The sequence below is a fragment of the Strix uralensis genome, chromosome 22 (genome assembly GCF_047716275.1).
Source record: "Strix uralensis isolate ZFMK-TIS-50842 chromosome 22, bStrUra1, whole genome shotgun sequence".
NCBI lineage: Eukaryota > Metazoa > Chordata > Aves > Strigiformes > Strigidae > Strix > Strix uralensis.
The window spans coordinates 10,679,613-10,698,112 of record NC_133993.1 but is presented as its reverse complement, the minus strand read 5'-3'; the positions used below and the strand labels follow the sequence as shown (position 1 = coordinate 10,698,112).

The window sequence follows — 18,500 nt, the reverse complement described above, 5'->3', positions numbered from 1 at the left end:
TCTGCCCCATTGGCTGCGCCACGCGACGCCGCCGCCAATCGCAAGGTCCCGCGCCAAGGGCCGCGGCCACGGGGGCGGGAGACGCTGCCCAGCAGCCAATGGGCGGGGGCGCGCGGGGCCTGCCGGGAGGCGCGCGGGGCATGATGGGAGTTGTAGTCTGCCACTGCGCTCCCAGTGCCCCTATCCCGCCTTCCCAGTGTTCCCAGTGCCTCCATCCCGCCTTCCCAGTGTTCCCAGTGTCCCCATCCCGCCTTCCCAGCGTTCCCAGTGCCTCCATCCCGCCTTCCCACTGCTCCCAGTGCCCCCATCCCCTCAAATCCTGCCTCTCCACTGCTCCCAGTACCACCCCCCACCCCAGTTCTCCCAGTACCACCCTCACTGCAGTCAGAGCTCCCTGACCCCGCCCAAAAAAAAAGAGTCCCTGGGGAGGCACAGAGCACCCCTGGAGCCTGGGGACCCCCCCACTTCCCCCCTCCCCAGCCACCCCCCTCCCAACAGCACCTCTGAGGCGTTGTCTATCTTTATTACTTTTATTTAAATGCGATTTCAAGCTTCTCGGCTTTGATTCTGTTCCCTCTTAAAACAGCCCCTCGCTCCCCCGGGAGGGGCAGCCAGCGCTCGGGGAGAACCTTTTTATTTTTTTTTTTTTTTAACCTTTATTTAAACCAAATGGCAGCGCTGGGGGCGGGGGTTCATCCTCCAGAGAAACACCCCCCCACCCCCCCCAAGTGTCCCTCAGCCTTCGCGCTGCCTCGCTCCAGCTAAACAGGGAAAAGTTTCCAACGTCGGTAGAAAAAAAAAAAAAAAAAAAACAAACCAAAAACCCAACAAACGAAAAAAAACCAACCCCAAAAATAACCCAAAACAACCCCCAGAACAGTTAGAGGGAGGGTTTAGTACACCCGCAGCGAGCCCACCTTCCTCCTAGGGACAAGCGTTTTACACCGTACAAAAGAGATCAGTAACTACAGTTAATGTCCAGCCCCCCCCGCACTGCGCGTAAATACAGAGAAACCAGCCCGGTGCCGACAGTCGGACGGGGCGTGTGTAAGGCAAAACGTCAGCCGAACCCCCCCCACGCGGGGGCCGGGGCTGCAGGTCCCCCCCTGCCACGGAAGAAACAGAACAAACAATCCCCCCCCACCACCACCACGGTGACGGCACCCCCCGGCTTCCTCCACGGACAATTAGTGTTTTCCTGTGAAAATGCTCTAGTTTGGTAATTCAGCGTTAAGAGCCGGGCTGCCGCCGCCGGGCGCCTCCTCGCCCCATTACCCAGCGGTGCGAAAAGCCGCGGTGGGTGGTATTGGGGACACGACCCCCCCCGCCTCCAGCCCCCAGCCCCTGCCCAGCGCTGTCGGGGGCTCCCCGGATGGTCCCGGTCACCCCCCCCGCTGCCCCCCCAGCTCCTCCGCGGGCTCCTGTGCAAAAAAAGCAATCAGCTGCGCCGGCGTAACGAGGCGCTGGCGGCCTGGCCCGGCTCTGCCAGCGGTGACCACGCAGCGCGTCCGTCTCCTGCCCCACCCCAGCTCCTCTCGAGGCCCTCGCTCTGCCCCGAGGACTCGGGGTGCTGAGCCCCCTCCGGTCCCCAGAACCGGCTGCGCGGGGCTCGGCCTCTGCCCCCCCCGGCCAAGTCCTGGTGCCCGGCTGCGGGGTCCCGGGGGGGTCTGCAGGGAGGAAAGGACCCATCCGGGCTGGCCGGGAAGGTCACCGAGTCCTGGGGGAGATGCATAGATGAGGGTGGGCTGGCGGAGAGAGCGGGGCTGGGGGCGGCCGCTCGTCCTGGCGCGGCCGGGAAAACCAAAGACGCTGGGAGTTTCTCATGCAGGATCCTGGGGGGCAGGGAGGCGGGGAGGGTCCGTCTGAGGAAGGCGAAGGTGCGTCTCTCCGCTCAGGAACAGTCCGCCCAGGCAGCCCGCTTTCACCTGGGGATGGGGGGCAGAGGGGGGGCCCCACGCGTAGCTGGAAGATAAAAAAAAAAACCCACAACACTGAAAGCCTCAATGCGGGCGGAGGTGGCTGGCGCGGCGTGTCCCGCGCTGCTGGCACGCACCGGACCGGCTGCGCCCCGGTTCAGAGGCTCGGCGCCCCGGCGCTCCGCAGAGCCGGATCCGGCACGTCTGCTTTCCCTCCTCCACACCCCCGCGCCATCTGGCCCCCCCCCTCCCCTTTTCCCCGTACTCCCCGCGGAGATCTGGAGCCTGGGATTTGCGACTCGAAGCAGCCGCTGCAGCACGCACGGCGAGCTCAGGGCTTTTCAAATCCACATTAAACATTCATCGCTCTAAAAATAAACGAGCATCCCATTCTCCCCGGAGTCTCCTCCGGGATCCGCAGGGCTGACGCGCAGCAAAGGCACTTTGCGCTGTGCCGGTAGCGCCGGGTCCGAGTGCCCGCCACGGCCAGGCCCCCCCCAGGGGACACGCAGGGGCTCTTTACCCCCCCAGCCCCGACAAAAAAACCACCTTCAGCCGCGGGCCGGCTGCCGGGGTCCTTTTTTAACAGCTCCAGCCCACGGGCCCTTAGCGCAGGGGGAACAAACCCTGCGGCGTTTCTCTGCACGGGTTCAGCAGGCGAAAAAGCGGGTGGGTGGGACAGGGACATCTGCACAGCCCAAATCCTCGGGGGCTCCCCCCCTCCGTGAGTGCAGCAGGCTGCCTTCGGGGCTCCAGCACCCCAGGGAGCATGTGGGGGCCCTGGGGCAACACAACCGCACAGGACATGGATTGGGATCGGGGGACAAGCACTGCTGTCACCTCCTGTCAGCCTCCAGAGCGCGGGAGGGGAGCCAGGGCCCCTCGGGGACCGCGAGACACCTCCTCCTGCCTCACCTCTGTTTGTTTTGCTGGGGTAGATTCTCTGGAAGTATTTATATTCTTCTGGGGCTGGGAAGTCTTCGACGGGATGAAAGGAGTATTTGGATTCAAAGTCATCTGCAGAGAAGGGGAAAAAAAAAAAAGACAGGTCAAGGAGGGCGGCTCCATACGAGTGCGGATAAAGCCGAAGGGCTCAGTTCTGCACCGGGGCTCCCCCCAGCTCCAGCCCCCGCCCCGGGGGGTCCCACTCACCCAGGAACGCTCTGACGGTGGCGATGGAGTCCCGGTGCCCGTTTCGCACTGGCGGAGGTGGCGGCGGTGGCCCAGCTGGCGTCCTCGTGGGTGGCGGCGGCGGCTTCCCTCGGCTGGGGGGCTCGGTGGAGCCGTGCAGTCTGTAGGGGGGCGGAGGTGGGGGGGCGTCACGCCCCCCATTTCGCAGCATCGGCGGAGGGGGCGGTGGGGCTGCAAGGAGAGCTGGGTCAGCACCGGCACGGCCCACCGCAGCCTGCCAAGGCGCAGCATCCCCAGGGCAAACCCTCCCTCCGGCAGCAGGGCCAAGGACAGCCTCCGAGGTAGCTTTCCAGGCCAGCTGCTGAGCCAGATCGCGCCAGCGGCCAGCACGGCCGGTCCAGGGACGCTCCTACGCGCGCCCGGAGATTTCCTGCTCGCTCCTGACATCTGTGTTCCTCCTGTCAGCTGCAGCAGAGGGGACCGGCCAGCCCGCTCCCCGACAGCTCACCATCCCCCCACAGCGGGGCTGCTCCGGCCCCTGCACCGCGGCCAGACCCAGGTCACCCTCGGCGCGAGAGGGGATCTGAGGAGCAGCTACGAGCCCGTACACGCGAGCGTTTGAGGGCAGCAGGTCTGCAGGGAGGCAAGAGGTTGCCTGCCAGGGCTGGGAAGCCACGTCCGCATGGCCACCGAGGTGCTGACGGGACCCACGACCCCTCCGACCCACCTCTCGCTCCTGCCCAGCCCCCCACAGATGCACAGTGGCAGTTCACGCTCCTCATTAGGCTAATTACACACAGACTAACAGAGCAGATCCCCAGCCATAACTCAAAGGAGGGATTCTGGCAGGGCCGGAAGGACAGAGCGGCTTGGCAGGGGACCAGGCGGGAGCTGCGGTCTGGACATGGAGCCCAGGAGTGCACGGGGGGGGCACCGGGGCGCAGCCATCGCTGCTCCCGGCAGCGGGGACACGCTCACGCCCAGCTCCGCACGCACAGGGGAGGAAGGGTGAGGGGTTTTCACTCAGCCGCCCCCTCGAAGGGTGCCCGATGCCAAAACCCCTGCACCAGCAGCGACAGAGTCTTCATCACCAGCAGCGCCTTGAACCACGCAGCGCCAAAACCAGCCCAGAGAGGGGTAGGACAGTTCCCGGGGGGCTGAGCGAGGGTGTCTGGCTGCATGGACGAGGGACAGGCCTCTCGCTGCTCCATCACAGCTTTTTGTCACCACCCCGGTGACATTTAGGAAGGTCAGGGGAGCAGTCACAGCGTACACAGCTCTGCCTCCACCATGTTCTCACCTCCCGCCCCCGGAGGACACCCCAAGCTCACGGGCAGGAGCTGCCCTGCCAACATCAGGCTTGAAAGGAGCAAAATAAACAGAGAACAGGACCAGGGACACATCTTGAAGGTGACAGTCCAGCTCCTGCGCCTGGCCCAACCCCTACACCGACCGCCACGTGCAGAAGCCTTGCCGCACCCCGGTGCCAACTCTTCCCCCGGCATCTCCTACCAGCCACCAAAGGGTGGGTGGGTGGCCACAGCCTGACCCACCACGGCCGCTCCCAGGTGCAAAGGAGCCGGGTTGGCTCTTACCTGCTCCCCGGCTGGGGGGGTCTCTGGCCGGCGGAGGGGGACGACTGCTCTGGAGAGACGGGGAGGCTGAAGCGGGCGGCGGCGGCGCGAGACCCCGCAAAGGGCCCGGCGTCTTCCTGTGCAAGGAGTTGTGTCGCTGCGGCAGCTCCGGGGCGGACTCGTTGATGGGGCTGGAAGGGCCGTTGGGGACACCAGGGGGTTGCCGATAAGGAGGCGGCGGGGGGGCGAGAGACTGGCCCTGAGCCCCCGACCCCGTTCGGATACTGACTGGGGAGGGAGGGGGCTTGATGGGTGGCGGGGCGGGGGGTCCGTCCCTGTTCACGGGCAGTCGCTGTCCCGGGGTGGGTGGCAGGGGCTTCTCCCGGTTGTAGGATGACACCTTGGCGCCGTGCGCCGGAGGGGGGGCAGGAGGGGCGGCAGCGCGGCGTCCCGGCGGGGGCGGCGGCGGGGCGGACGAGCTGTGCTTCATGCCGGTGCCGCCGGCGGCGTTGGGCCGGGAGAGATCCGGCAGGGACGGCCTCTGCGTGCGCGGCAGCTCCGGGGGAGAGGCCCGGCTGTTGTCAGCATCGTCTTGAGGTCGGGTGTTGCTGGTCGGTACCGGGGGCCTGGGGGCGGCTGCTCGGGAGCCGGGGACTTGCAGGGTTTGCTTACTGGAGCTGTCTGCGGGGAGGGAAAGCAGAGTGAGCGGCCAGGCACGGCGCAGGCCGGGAGTCGGCGAGAGCGACGCCGCGGGGTTCCGTCCCCGAGCCTGCGCCGAGCGCGGGGCAGCCTGCCCGCCTGGCCGGGGAGGGCCAGGCCGCAGGGAACGCTGTCTGGCACAGGCAGGGAGCTGGCACCGCGCTCAGCCACACACGGCTCCTCTCTCACCACTGCTATTTGCTCTCGGGCTTGCTAGAAGGCAGGTTGCCACAGAAAATAGCAGAGAGAAACGTTCAGCAACACACGCGACTGCCGGGCCCTCCAAGGAGGTTTCAGGCCGTGGGACGCTGTGGCATGGAGAGAGCGCAGCTTGCCTGCGTAACGGATTTGGGGTTCCGGCCTCTAACCAGCTGAAATCCCCAGGTAAACAGGGCAAGAGCCTCAACCCCCTCCTGCTCGGGGACCTCCCCAGGGAAGCCCCGCGCAAACCACAAAACAGGTGGCCATTACCTGAGCTGTCCTTCGCCCCCACGGGTCTGAGCTTGGGCACCCCGCCTTGGAAGAGGCCACCCTTCGGCTGGATCGCAGCCGAGCTAGAGCCGTAGCTGCCGCCGCCGCTGCCCTTGGGCTCTGAAAGGAGAGAGGCGGAGAGGTTAAGCCTGGTATTATCAGCTCCTCCAACGAGGAGCCGCCGGAAAGCAGACGGGTGAGAGCCCAGGAGCCACCCTGAAGGGCACAGCAGCACCCAGCGCGGGGCTGAGCACCTCCCGGGGCAGGCCAGGCGGGTACTCACTCTCTAGGATTGGTGCGCTCCGGTCATTGATCTGTGTCACCTTCTTTAGCTTGGTCCCTTTACAGATGTCCTGCAGGAGGGCCCCCCGGCCCCGCTGCTCCTCTCGGCTCAGTTTCGGCGGCTCCGTGTTCGCCTGGAGACAAGAAGTGGCTCAGCAGCTCGCCTGTGCTCACGGGAACCCCGATCCACAGCCTGACTCCACCTTCCCCCTTCTCCTCTGCTCAGCCCAGAGGCACCCCCAGCCCCCGCCAGCAGCCAGCTCTCTTCCAGACGGAGCGACAGGGCTGCCCCAGGTTACGCTGCTGTTCTACAGGGCGAGGGTCAGACCCCGTCCTACCTAAACCCAGGGCACAGCTGAGTTACAGCCAGGTGCAAGGTCCCCTGCTCTCCCCCGCCCTGAGCCACGGTGGAACAGAACACACGAACGCAAAGAAAAGCCACGTGCAGCCCTTTCAGCCACATACAGACTCTGCTGCAAGGGAAACTGAGGCACAGCCCATGGAGCTCTCGTAGGCTGGACTCGAGGAGGTCCAGAGACAACACAGGAGCCCCTGGCAAGTAGCACCACGTGGAGACAGGCCACCTCCCCACCCTCCAGCCAGCCCCTACCTGACTGAAAGTGGGAGGCGGCGGGGGGCCAGGCGGTGGCGGTGGGGGCGGAGGGATCGGCATCCTGGCCCGGCTCCCGGCAGCTCCGGCTGCTCAGCGCTGGGGGCAAGCCTGGTCACTCATGCCTGCGGGAAGGGAGGAAGAGGTCAGGGACTGGAGGGGAAAGCCACGGAGAAACATGGCCCTGGGGTAGTGTGTGCTAGTGCCCTGTGCCTGGAGTTCCTGCAGGTCTTGCCCACTCCCAGATGGCTCAAAAGGGCCGCCTGGTTCTCCCAACACCCCGGAGTAGTGGGGCCCAGCGGTGGGAGCCAGCGTGATCCCCCACCCCAAATGGCCAGGGCCCCCAGCCCAGCACAGAGCCCGCAGCTGAAACCCAGGACGTTTTTCACACGACCGCTTGGCTCAGCAGAGAAAACCCGGCCAAGCTAATCCTGCGCCATCAATCCAGCTCCTTTATCTGCAGCCGGAGGCTGCTCACGTGGAAGTGCGACAGGAGCCCAAAGCCTCCAGCCCGTCAGCAGGCACCGCGGCCAGCCCTGGCATGCGTCCCCAGCGGGCCCCTCCAGCCACGGACACCGTTAAATCTGCCAGACGGATCACCGGGCAGAAGGCAGACGAAGCAGCGCACTGCTGCCCCGTGGCTCGCACAAGGAGAGACGCTCCCATCCTCAAACAGCCCAGGCAGATTTTCCCAACCGCTCGGATCCCGCGTCGATAACCTCCCAACACCGACGGCTGTCTGCGCCCCACTCTATTTCCACAACTCCAAAGCCCCCCCGAAGCTGTCCAAGCAGGCAGCGAAACACGCCTTCCCAACATCGATCCACCTCACCACAAGCCCAAAATGAACCTTTCCCACACCACGGCTTACCCGGAATGGCTCCCAGCCCGCACAGCGCTTCGCCGGTGGCGCTCCGCAGAGCCCGGCAGCTCCGGTCGGCACCGGAGACCGAGCACGGAGGAAGTGAGGACAGGAAGAGGAGCCTGAATCACCGGGATATCACAGGACAGGCCCCTGGCAAGCTCGTGCCTCTGACAGCAGCGCACAGGTAGGGCTGCCCCAGCAGCACCGGCTCAGGGAATAGGAATGTGATGACTGGAGGCCTCGCTCACCACCCCGGGAGTTTCGGGTGCTCGGGGCAGACCGAGAGGCAGGGGATAAATGCACCTCTCTGGGCCGCAGATGTCTTTCCCCCGGGAAAACCTGTTCCTTAACCATTAAAGAGGACCACAATACCAACCCCAGGTAAGAACAGGACAGTTTCACACCTGAAGCTTCCAACTTCCGATCCCTGACCTCCAGGGCACGCGACCAGAGAGGTCACAGACACATCCACCACGACAGTGAAAGCTTCTTTACGACCCAGGCACTGAAATCCAGGTGCCCACAACCTTTGAAATGGTTTATATCAGGTACAAAAATCCAGACCCCTTCTGAGACTCACCCGCGACTAAATAAACTACAATTTACTGATGCCACAGTAAACAGAGGCCAAGATGAGACCAGGTCTGTCCTCACGTGTCAGACATTCCCACTCCCTGTCATGGCAGAGGTGTGAGAACAGGAAAAACGGACCAGCAGCATCGCTGCGATGCCAGCGGCTCCCCTGCCCTCGAGCAAACCACCAGCTCTCTGTGGTTCAGGAAAATAAATAAATAAACTGCCTTTTAATTAAAAGCAGCTCTTCTACCAAGTGAGAAACTCCTCAACTACAGACACTCTCCTTGGGAAGATGTTCCTCCCTCTATCTTCTGGCGCTTTCTAAGTCACTTGAGATCTCAAGTTCTCTGGTGGCACCGGCCACACCTCTGTGGGACTGGGAACGGCGTGAGCTCCAACCCACTGTGACCCAGCAGGTCCTTGTCCACCTCACGAGGGAAATCACCTCACTCCCGCCTCTCGGAAACGCACCCTCCCGACACATGCGGTGCTGCTTTGCTCCAGCCTGAGCTCGAGGCCTCGCACAGCAGAGCCGACGTCTGTTGATTCCCCTTCAGCCCCACCAAGCCGGGACGCTCCGCAGACTGGGAACAACGCCCGGCAAGCCCATTCGGCCTGTACTTTTCCCACCGAAGCAAGATCAGAGACGGCTCATAACGTGCTCGTCTGGGACCTGCCGGCGCTGCCAGGACGTGTTGCAACAGGAGCGTTTTTCCCCCGTGCTCCTTCCCACCCCGCAGTGGGATCGCAGGGCCGGGACAGTGCGAGCAGCTGCCAGGGCAGAGCAGGACGTCGAGGGGACGGTGTGACGACGTCGCGGCGGGAGAGGATGGGCAGGAGAGCCCCGGCCTTGTTTGAGCACCAGCAGCTGAGGGTAATTAGCAGAGATAGAGCTGAGAAACGTGCCAGGTAATGAGACTCCTGACTCGGTCTCATGTGTCACAGGCCTGAGCCAGCACAGGAGCAGTGCCAGCGCTGCGGGCCGTCACCTCCGCTCCCGACCCAGGAGAACAGAAACACCCACATCACCTCCCCGTTACGCTCCCGCTGGGGTTACTCACGGGGTGACGCGTCCCACCCCGCTCCGCACCTCGACAGCACTCGGGGTCGCAGGAGTCTCCCTTCAGATACTCCCACGACAGGGACACACCGCCTCGCCGTACGCGGACAGACGGACAGGGGTTTGTCAGAAAACAAGTCAGCGCCACGTCTGCAAGGGAAGCAGGCCGCTCAGGACCCCTGTTTGCCCCGCTTCCCCCCATGAGCCCTGCGTCAGGTGGAGCAGCTAGGGACAATCCCACAGCGATGGTACCTCCTGTAAGCACAGCCAGGGAGGGGAAGGGTATTTCCACAAAGAAAACCATGAGTCATTATCTCCCCATATCTAACATGCCCTTAAAACTAGTGCTGCACCGAAACCCGCACTCAGATAAAGGCTCTGACCTAGAAGAGCAAGAAGGGGGGGAGAGAAGAGTTTAAGCTAAAGCAGCTTGAGGATAAACTGGAGCTGAATTCCCGAGAAACAGGTCATTTCGTTTCAGCACACGGCCCCGTTCAGGTTGTGGATTAACAGCAAAGGTCACATTGAAAAACCAAAATCAAGAGACACCGAACTCAGCACGTGGCGGCTGCTGATTATTTCATACCATGAGAAAAGCTGAGACCTCTGGGTGGGAACACTGGAGTGATCTGTGTCTGTCTTTAAAATAAAGCCTAGATCTTTAATGTTCACGAAGACAGACACAGCTGATAAAGATCAGGGAGACACAAGCTAAATCCTCCAGGAAAAAAAAAAAAGGGGGGGGGAGGGGGGTTCTCCCAGCACTGCTTACCACCCCTTAATGTCTGGCGTATGCCTTACGGAAACCATGCCCTTTGAAACAATGCTGCTCCGACAGCCGACTTCTCTGCATTTCTTCTCCTTTGTTCTTCGTTACCAGGGATCCCTTCACCAAGGCAGATCTGAGCCTTTGAGAGCTCCATATGCCGCGGCGGCAGCTCGCTGCGCTTGCAGGGAAAGTGGTTTGAAAGACCTGAATCGGGGCAGCGAGAGAGAGACACCCGCTAGATCAAAGCACAGAGGAGAGCTCGTCTTCGGTTAAGCCAGGAGGGGCAGGTTTGCACATTAGCTTTCCTTTTAAAAAGCAAAACCCAAGAAAGCTGTGAGAAAACCGGGAGGAAGACAACGTGTGAAAAGCGATCGCTCTGGAGGAGAGAGAGTCCACTGAAATCCAGGTGACCCTGCAGAAAGCTGCTTCCAGAGCTGCTGCTCCCCCCATCACGGCAGCACCCCGCGCCCCACGGCGGCACCGACCACGGGACAGTCCTGCAGCAGTTCCAGTCAGCACTCCCCTGCCAACCCGGGGTTCAAAACACTGTTAAAACCCAAGAACGTTACATTCAGCAGTTCCCGTCTCCCGTAAAACAGCTTCAATTAGCCAGATCTGGCCTGGACAAGACTACATGCCACGTTTTCCAGGTGTTTTTCAAGTCCCTATTTGCCGTGAAGGGAAATGAAATGCCTTCTCCAGCAAGCAGCCCTGGATTCTGCTCATCCCTCGGGGGGGGTTTTGCTTTTTTAGCAGGACAGGCAGCAGTGACCTTCAGACGCCGTAAGCGCGTTTCCTCGCTTTTCAGGGGGATTTGGGCGCTGCGGCGGATTTGTATTTCACAGCTACGCTCGCTGCCGCGGCGAGCCTGCATTTGCAAACCCGAGATGAAGCGCTTCATCCTCAGGGAGGCAGCGGCTTTGAACTGCAGATCAAGAGGAATTTCCAGCCCTCTGATGTCGGCTGCAGAATGCGGCTGCACCGGTTTGGGGACGACTTCCAAGGCTGGACCTCTCAAACACCCTCCCTCCCTCCCGCCTCCGCCTCGCCAGGCGCCTTTATCTTCCACTTCTTCCCATCCAAACCCTCAGTTCCTCGTTACCCTGAGCGCAGCCCTTCCAAATTCAGAGCCTGTCCTCCAAAGCCTGACATTTCTGCCCGTTCCTGAGGAGCGAGGGCTTCAGCAGCACTGAAGATGCGACATAAATAATTTATCCTGAAAGACAGCCATCGCAGGATTTAAGGTCATTCAGGCTTTTAAAATCATATCAGCATGCTTTAAGAGAGCGAGCTGCCATCTCGATTTGGAGCGTCTCAAAGAGCTGGTGCATCTCTGCGTGCAGACAGACAGACACACTCCAGCCCCGCGGGACTCAGACAGTGAATTATTAACAACCCACGGTCACTGACAATGCATTTTTAACAAAACCCTGAACACAAAAGTTTCTAACGCCTCCGGGCCGAATTCCACAGCCCTCGGTGGAGCCTCGGCTTCCCCATCCCCGACCACCGGACCCCCGAGTCGGGCCGTCCTTTAGCAGCTTTCCACCCAGCTCAGCTCGGATCACTTGGCAGAGGAAACCTTTAATCAGGAGCGAGGAATCGTGTCCTGACATTAGGCTGCAGCAAAGCGAAGAGCAGGAAAAGCCCGTCCCAGGAGGGCCTGTAGACTTCCCTGCCTCTCCCCATCCCATGTGCCAGGCGAGAAGGGAAAGGAAACCAGGGAGGGAGAGGTGGCACACGAGGGGACAGAGCAGAAACTGCTCTGAAGCCCTGCTCCCTCCGACGGACATCTCCGATTGTTCCAGCGGGAGGAAGCGGCGGGAGACACAGGGACTTCCCGGCTGCTTCGACGGTGACCCACGGCTGGGAATAACGTGCTGCACGGCCCACGCCTCACAGAGAACAATACGCCGCTGAATGGAAAGTGGCTCCAGAGCCCGGCGGTGTTAGTGTTCAAATAAAAACGCCTTTTTATCAGCTGCCAACGATGCACCGGTCCCCTTCACCGCAGGCTCCAACACTGTCTGCATATTTAGAGCAAACGAAGCCTCTGCGCTGGAGCCGACAGAGCCGGGAGCTCCTCAAAGTGCAAGGGGAGCAAGAAAATATTGGTGGCCTGGGACGGGGAGCAGAGAAGGGCTCCAGCCATCTCCAAGAGCCTTTTAAAGCCCCCCAGCAGCAGCGGGGCCCGCTCACGCCAGGCTCATTTAGGGGCAGGGGCTGAGGATCCGCGTCTAAGGCTCTGCACAGCGAACCCAGCGCGGCGTCAGCCCTTGGTCTCTGCCAGGCTGCAGCTGACACGCTACCAGCGAAGAGCAACGAGGACGGAATGAACCTGCGGCTCTTCCGACCGTCACTCAAAACCAACAGCACGCAAAGTTATCCCAGACTCTCCCCGGCGCAGAGCTTACGGCACCAGCGGCCTCTCCCCGGCGCAGAGCTTACGGCACCAGCGGCCTTACACGGGAGCAGGCAACCAGTCTCCAGCTCCAGCCTGCCACCCTGAGTCGACGCCGTCCGCTGCCGCAGCGTCTGCCGACGCAGGTCTGAGTCATGAGGCAGGGACAGCAAAATGCCCAGGTGAAACTCTGCCAAAAAAAAAAAAAAAAAAAAAAAAAGCACATTAATTGGAGTTGGCCCCCGCTGAAGGCCACGCTTTTCATCCAAACCCCTGCACCAAGCTTTTCTCCCAGACTCACCCCAATATCCAAGCGGTTGGCAACAAGCTGACCCCCCCTCTCAGCAGAGCGATGCCAGGCCAGCGCTGAAGGTCTGACATTTCTGGGTCTTCCTCCTCTGCCCCCCGCAAGCAGCGGCCCTGCCCCGGCGTGGGGGCCCAATAGGCAGCCTCTCCGCGAGAGGTCACCGTGCCACGACACCAGACGGGCTGTGCCGGTGTTTCAGGAGCAAAGTCAGCGCTATGCCCGGTCCCCACCCGGAGAGTTTGGTCACAACCGTGGGAAAAAAAGTCCCGGTGAAAACCCACGAGCTAAACACACGTGCTGCCTGGAGGTCTGCTGCTCTCAGGAGCCTGGATGGAGAATAACTGTGTCTTTAAAGTACACAGGGCTTCAACCCCTGTACCAGCCTCCGCCTGTGTTTAAACACTCGGCTTAAACACTCGGAGACCCCGCTGCGCCCCTGCAGCAGCCACCCTCCCGCCCCGCCTGCGGTGCCTCGGCCCCTTCGCTCTGCAAGGCAGCACCCGGGCTGGGGCGGCCTCCCCTGCCTGCCGGGGTCTCTCCCACCTCCTGCCAGGCCTCCCCGACGCTCCCTCTCTCTTCCTCTGTTGTCGGGGCTTTCAGGGAGGCTGAGGACAGAGACCCCCAGCTCTGGTCCCTTTTGCCACCCTCTCCTGCAGGCCAGAGGAACTGGGGCTCTGCCCACTCGCCAGCCTCCCGTGCTGACTCTTTTGCAAGAGCCGCTCCAAGCCGGGCTGCAGGAAGCAGCCCTGAGCCGAGCAGAGCTGAGCTGGAGCACGAGGTCTCCTGCTGTTCCACGAAACCCGGCCAAGTATTCTCAGGGTTTTCCTAGGCAAAGGCCAAGCAGAGATGCGCCCATTCGCAATCCAGAATACACGGGGCAAGTAACTGAGGCAGAGGGCAAGTCGCTGGGCGCTGTCGGGAGGTGCCTGCTGGAAGGGCGCAGTCCCTGCCGCAGAATAAAGTCACCCCGAACCACCCCAAAGCCACAGCGGCCTCGCAGAAAGGAAGCAGCCGCTTGGCAAACCATGGCTAACTGCTTCTAAAAAAATTTAATTGGCTAAAGAAACGCATCTTTCCTCTAACCAGCTTTGCAGTCAGAGTCGTTAGGAGAAAATTTACAAGCTACCATAGAATACCCAGCACTGAAGTGTTATTTTGGGATGCCCGTACACACTTGATGTTTGTGCAAAACCCTAAAGCTACAGAAGCCTCACAAATGGGGCTGATCCATCCCGCAGGATCGACAGGACGGCGAGCAGAGCCCCTGCTGGGGCACGAGGCCGAAGGTGGCGAGGGCCTGGCGACAGCCGCAGCTGCGGGAGGTGTAAGAGCACGAAGGGAGCGTCTGTGCCAACGCCGAGGGGAAACCGAGCCAAGTCCCGTCAGAGCGAGTTCTCCGCACAGTCGGATCCACACTCGGCTGCTTTTCAGGTCGGTAGGTGCCAAGAACATGCTGCAAATTTAAAGCGGGCGCAGAGGGAGAGGAGGGCTGGCTTTGAGACATGATCTAGTAACGGGGTGTGACAGACGGAGAGACTCAGAGCTGGGGTCAGATGGTCCTTGCAGATGCAACCCCGTCACTCCCAGCTCCCTGGAAAAGTCACCAGCACCCCCAAACCAGACTCCAGCCCAGGTGAGGGAAGATTTGAGCCCCACGCCTCCAGGAGGAAACAGCACTGACCATGCAGGGAAGGTGCCCTGCTGCTTCGGCGCAAGCAGAGAGGGGCCCTGGGCGCAAGCAGGCGCAGCGCGTCGCTGCAGGAGCTCCGCAGCAGCAGGTCAGACCTGACAAGGACACTCGAGCGCAGCAGCAGCAGCACCGAATCCCAGCACGCAGCGTCCCACGTCTCCCCACAACCCAGACTGCCCGGGGGCCACGCTGCCAGCCAGCCCTGCCAGGCTGCCTTTGCAACTCCCCTCACCTGCTCCTGCTGGAAAGGGGAAAGCGGAGCTGTCGGCAAACCTCTGCACCCGCCCGGCAGCTTCTCCCCTTTCCCTGTGAGCATCCCTCCCGAGCTGCCTCCACCCCGGGGCACGGGGCTGCCACAGCTCCAGCTGGTGCAGCCGGTCCTGCCGAGCAGCAGGAATTTCTACGGTTATGGTATTGCATGTGGGAGAGACCAGAGGAAGGAAGGGGAATGGGGATGGGCCAAAGGAAGCAGAGAGACACCCGAGCCCCAGCACCACACCAGGACACGCAGCTCCACGGCGCTGCAAAGGGACCCACCCCACAGCAGGTTTTCAACAGCCCCGCTGAGGCCGGTGATGAAAAAGTTCTGGAAAAGACCATTTAATTTTTGAATCAACCTTGTAACATCAGAGCAAGGAGCAAGCCCTGGGAGCTGCGCTCGTTCCAGAGCTGCCCTGGCAAAGCCAGCAGGAGAAACCCAACACGCTCAGCCCCCTGTTAGGAGGGCACTTTCCCCCCCGCTCCCTCCTCCCACCTTTGCTTCCCAGCAGAAAGCTACTTCTTTGGCAGAGCAAATCTGCCTTCCTTCCAAGCAGCCAGATGTAAGTAAGTAGGTCAGACAAGGACCAGAGCGCCTCGACAACAGCACTTTGAAGCAAAGCGGGAAGCGAGCTCTGACCTGGAACATGCCCCCCGTCACCTTGACGCTGGCGGAGAGGGGGGCCGGCATGCCTCACCTTGAAGGTAACGCATTCAACAAGAGCAGAAAATCCAAGAGCAGCAGAGGGGCACCCTACACAGGGACTCTCGCATCAGGGTCTAATACCCTGCGGCTGCAGCAGCCAGAAGCTTTGCAGCCTCACATGTCTGTGGCAGCAGCCGGATGGCCACGGAGCGGAACCACAGACCTACTTTTAGTGGCAGAAACTAACTCAACCAGACTCAATTCACTGGAAAAAGAGGCAGCAGTGGTAAAGGTGGCACCGGTCAGCCGCGCTCCCCTCCGTGCCACGCTCACGTCTCAGCGCCGGGCACGACACACGCTCCAGATGGCACCAGCTTGGCACGCCGCGGCCGACAGTTCCCGTTTGTTCACAGCGGGACGAAGCCAAGTCCTCCCTCGCCCCCCACGGCACAAAGAGGGGTCTGTGCTCCCGGCCCCGGAGCAGCCATGGGAAAACAGGCTCTGCTTTTGCATTCCAGCAACGCAACGCAGCCGCGAGAGCTGCCGTGCCGCCGCCTGGCAGCCCCCACCGGCGGGGAGCGTGGCCGCCACCATCACGCGAGGTGTGAAGAGGGGACGTTTCCCCTGGGGGGGCTGCAGCGGTGCTGGAACACCTTGGGGACACGACACAGTCGATAAGCCAAGACAGGCAGGAATGTGAAAAGCAGAGGACGCGCTCGCCAGGTAGCTTTGCCCCAGAGAGCATGTCCAAGACAGAGATGGGCGGATTCACACCTCATCTGCAAACCCAGCCGACTCCTTGGGCGGCAGAGACGGCGTCAGGTCAGATTAGATCCTCTCTGGCAACCATCAGCCGGGCAGCGACATCCACACCAGAGATCAGGCCAGGCCAGAGCAACCCGGGCGGACACCCATCCGCAGCCAAGTCTGCCAAAGGTAAAATGAGGCCGATTTGGGATGGCGGCACCTTTCCAAGGGCTCCTGCTCAGCCCAGCACACAGGCTGCGGTTCATGGAAATGACTTTCATGCAAAACCTCTGCCTCCACCTGGCTCGAGGATGCTGCTGCACCAGCTCCTCGCTGCCACCTTCCCACCGGTCCCCCAGCCCACATTTCTCCTGGATGACAGGGCAGGGAAACCCGGAGCAGGACAGTCACGAGGCGTTCAGGGCCCCACGTCTGCCCGTCAGCTGAGGGTCAGGAGGCAGCCGGCATCTCCTCCCTCTGCATCCCACCCCACAGGCCCCGGAAACACTGCCCAAGTCCAAGCAAGTCGGGGGGACACAGCCTGGGCCCCCCCCTGCTCGCCACAGAGGGGTAGCTGGAGCAGAGCTGTGGTTAACAGCAACGAGGACTTGAGGTAAACCCCCCAAAAAACCTGTCTCTGAGCAGTGCTTGGACAAGGAGTTGTTTCAGAGGATGCTGCGCAGCGCTGGGCTCACTGAGGCTCTGGCCTGCAGCGCCCCAAACCCACCCTGGCTCCCCCAGGCCTGAACTCGCCACAGATTCTCTGTAACAGGGCAAACACCAAAACAAGCACCACCTCGATGGGAGCAGAGCCCTGAGGAGGGACAACTCGGTGTCCAGGCACACCAGCTCACAGGCACAGCCGGCCCGCTGGGCTCATCCCTGTAGCACATGTAGCCCACAGCCTGAACCCAACCGTGTCCCATCGAGGCCCACGGGGAAGCCCGCGGAGAGCTGGGGTGGGCGAGAGCCGCTCACCGGGGCCAGCCACGCACTCAAGGGCAAGCACGAGCCGCATCAATTCTGCTGAGTCTTCGTGGGGGGAAATGCTGCGGCTGCGTGTGCCACGGTGCTGCCACTCTCCCTCTGTCCCAAAGGACACACAGAAAACAATCAGCTACTTATTTCATTTGCTTACAGCCAGGGCTTTGGAGGGGTCCGCAGCGTAAACCCGCAGCAGAAATTCGGTCCTCAAGGCCCAGGCGCTGCCTGGGCAGTGTCTGGCAGCGCAGGCGATGCCATGTGGCTACGTGGGTGGGGAGGGCCGGTGGACCGGGAGCACGCAGCTGTGGCCATGTTTACCCAGAGCAGACGGGAGAGCTCAGCCTCCACCGTGGCACTCGCAGCACTTCGCTGCCCGGCCATATGCTGCCCCATGCTTGGGTTTTCGTAGACAGAGGCTGCTCAGGCCGCAGTTTGCCAGCGCTGGGCCCAGAGAAGTGACCAGACTGCGATGCTGTCTTGGGGATCCTGGGCCCGGCCTGACCCTAGGAGCACTGTCCTCCCCAGAATGGCACAACCGGTCACCCAAACCTCCCCTGGCAGCTGCCCACACGCAGACCCGGAGCCCTCCCTGCTCTCCCCAGGGAGCACCGTTGTAGGGAGGCGAAGGGACGAACGTGACGGGCACCTTCCATGACACGGAGAGAAGAAAAGGGGGGAGAAGCGCTCCCCAGCATCCCCGCAGAGCCCCCCCACCACTGCCAGTGTCCTCTGCCAACACCCGTCCAGCACAGTCGTTCCCAGCTGCACCAGTTTTGTCCCCTGGGAAACTCCCCACAACCTCCCCGCGTCCCGCTGCGCCCATCCCCACAGACCCCGCTGCGCCCCACGCAGAGCCCAGCGCACCCACGGCCACCCTCGTCCCACTGCAAGCCCAAAGCGCTCACTGCCACCCCCCGCCCTTCTGCACCCCGAAAGAGCCCAGAGCGCGTCCCCCACCCCAAAACAGGCCCCACACAGGCCCCAGCGCGCCCCCAGCCCCCTCGACCCGCTGTTCCCGGGCAACCCACAGCCGGCCCCGGACTCCTCGCAGGCCCCGCGCAGCCCTCCCGCACCCCACACGCCCACCCTGACACACCGTACCCCATGCAGAGGACCCGCAGGCCGCAGCCGCAGCCGCAGCCCCGGCCCCCACAGGCCCCGCGGCCCCCGGCCCGGTGCCCCCGCGCTCACCCGCCGCCCGCGGCCTCCTCCCGCCGCACCCGGAAACGCGGCCCCGCGGCTCCGTCCGGCCTCCAGCCGCCGCCAAACAAAATGGCGGCCGCCGCGCCTCCTGCGCCTGCGCCGCCTGGACCGGATGTGGGCGGGGCGAGGAGGGGCGACGGGACCGCGGCGCCATGCTGGGAAGGTCGGGCGGCCATGGCGGGAAGGGCGCTGTGAGCGAGGAGGAGCGCCGGGCTCTGGGGACGCCATCTTGAGAAGGTCACCCCCGCGGCGGGATCACCTCGCTCCGCGGGCGCCCAGAGGAACGAGGAAGCGCGGCGCCGCCGGGGAGT

General features: G+C 62.6%; 1 protein-coding gene across 6 annotated transcripts; it reads right to left on the bottom strand.

The window, feature by feature from the left end:
- Positions 1 to 517: 517 nt before the first annotated feature.
- On the bottom strand, positions 518 to 18,270 carry WIPF2 (WAS/WASL interacting protein family member 2). 6 transcript variants are annotated; one of them, XM_074892101.1, is made up of 10 exons: positions 18,178 to 18,242; positions 16,030 to 16,182; positions 12,419 to 12,544; positions 6,684 to 6,808; positions 6,075 to 6,207; positions 5,792 to 5,911; positions 4,643 to 5,302; positions 3,069 to 3,278; positions 2,832 to 2,933; positions 518 to 1,962 (listed from the first exon to the last, which is right to left on the bottom strand). In XM_074892101.1, exons 4-10 carry the CDS (start codon positions 6,744 to 6,746, stop codon positions 1,922 to 1,924), a joined length of 1,329 nt encoding a protein of 442 aa, XP_074748202.1. In that variant the 5' UTR covers positions 6,747 to 6,808; positions 12,419 to 12,544; positions 16,030 to 16,182; positions 18,178 to 18,242; the 3' UTR covers positions 518 to 1,921. The 6 variants fall into 6 exon arrangements, with proteins under 6 accessions (XP_074748202.1, XP_074748201.1, XP_074748200.1 ...); XM_074892100.1 differs by lacking the exon at positions 16,030 to 16,182 and having other exon boundaries at positions 12,368 to 12,544; positions 18,178 to 18,260; XM_074892099.1 differs by lacking the exon at positions 16,030 to 16,182 and having other exon boundaries at positions 12,402 to 12,544; positions 18,178 to 18,260.
- Positions 18,271 to 18,500: the final 230 nt, after the last annotated feature.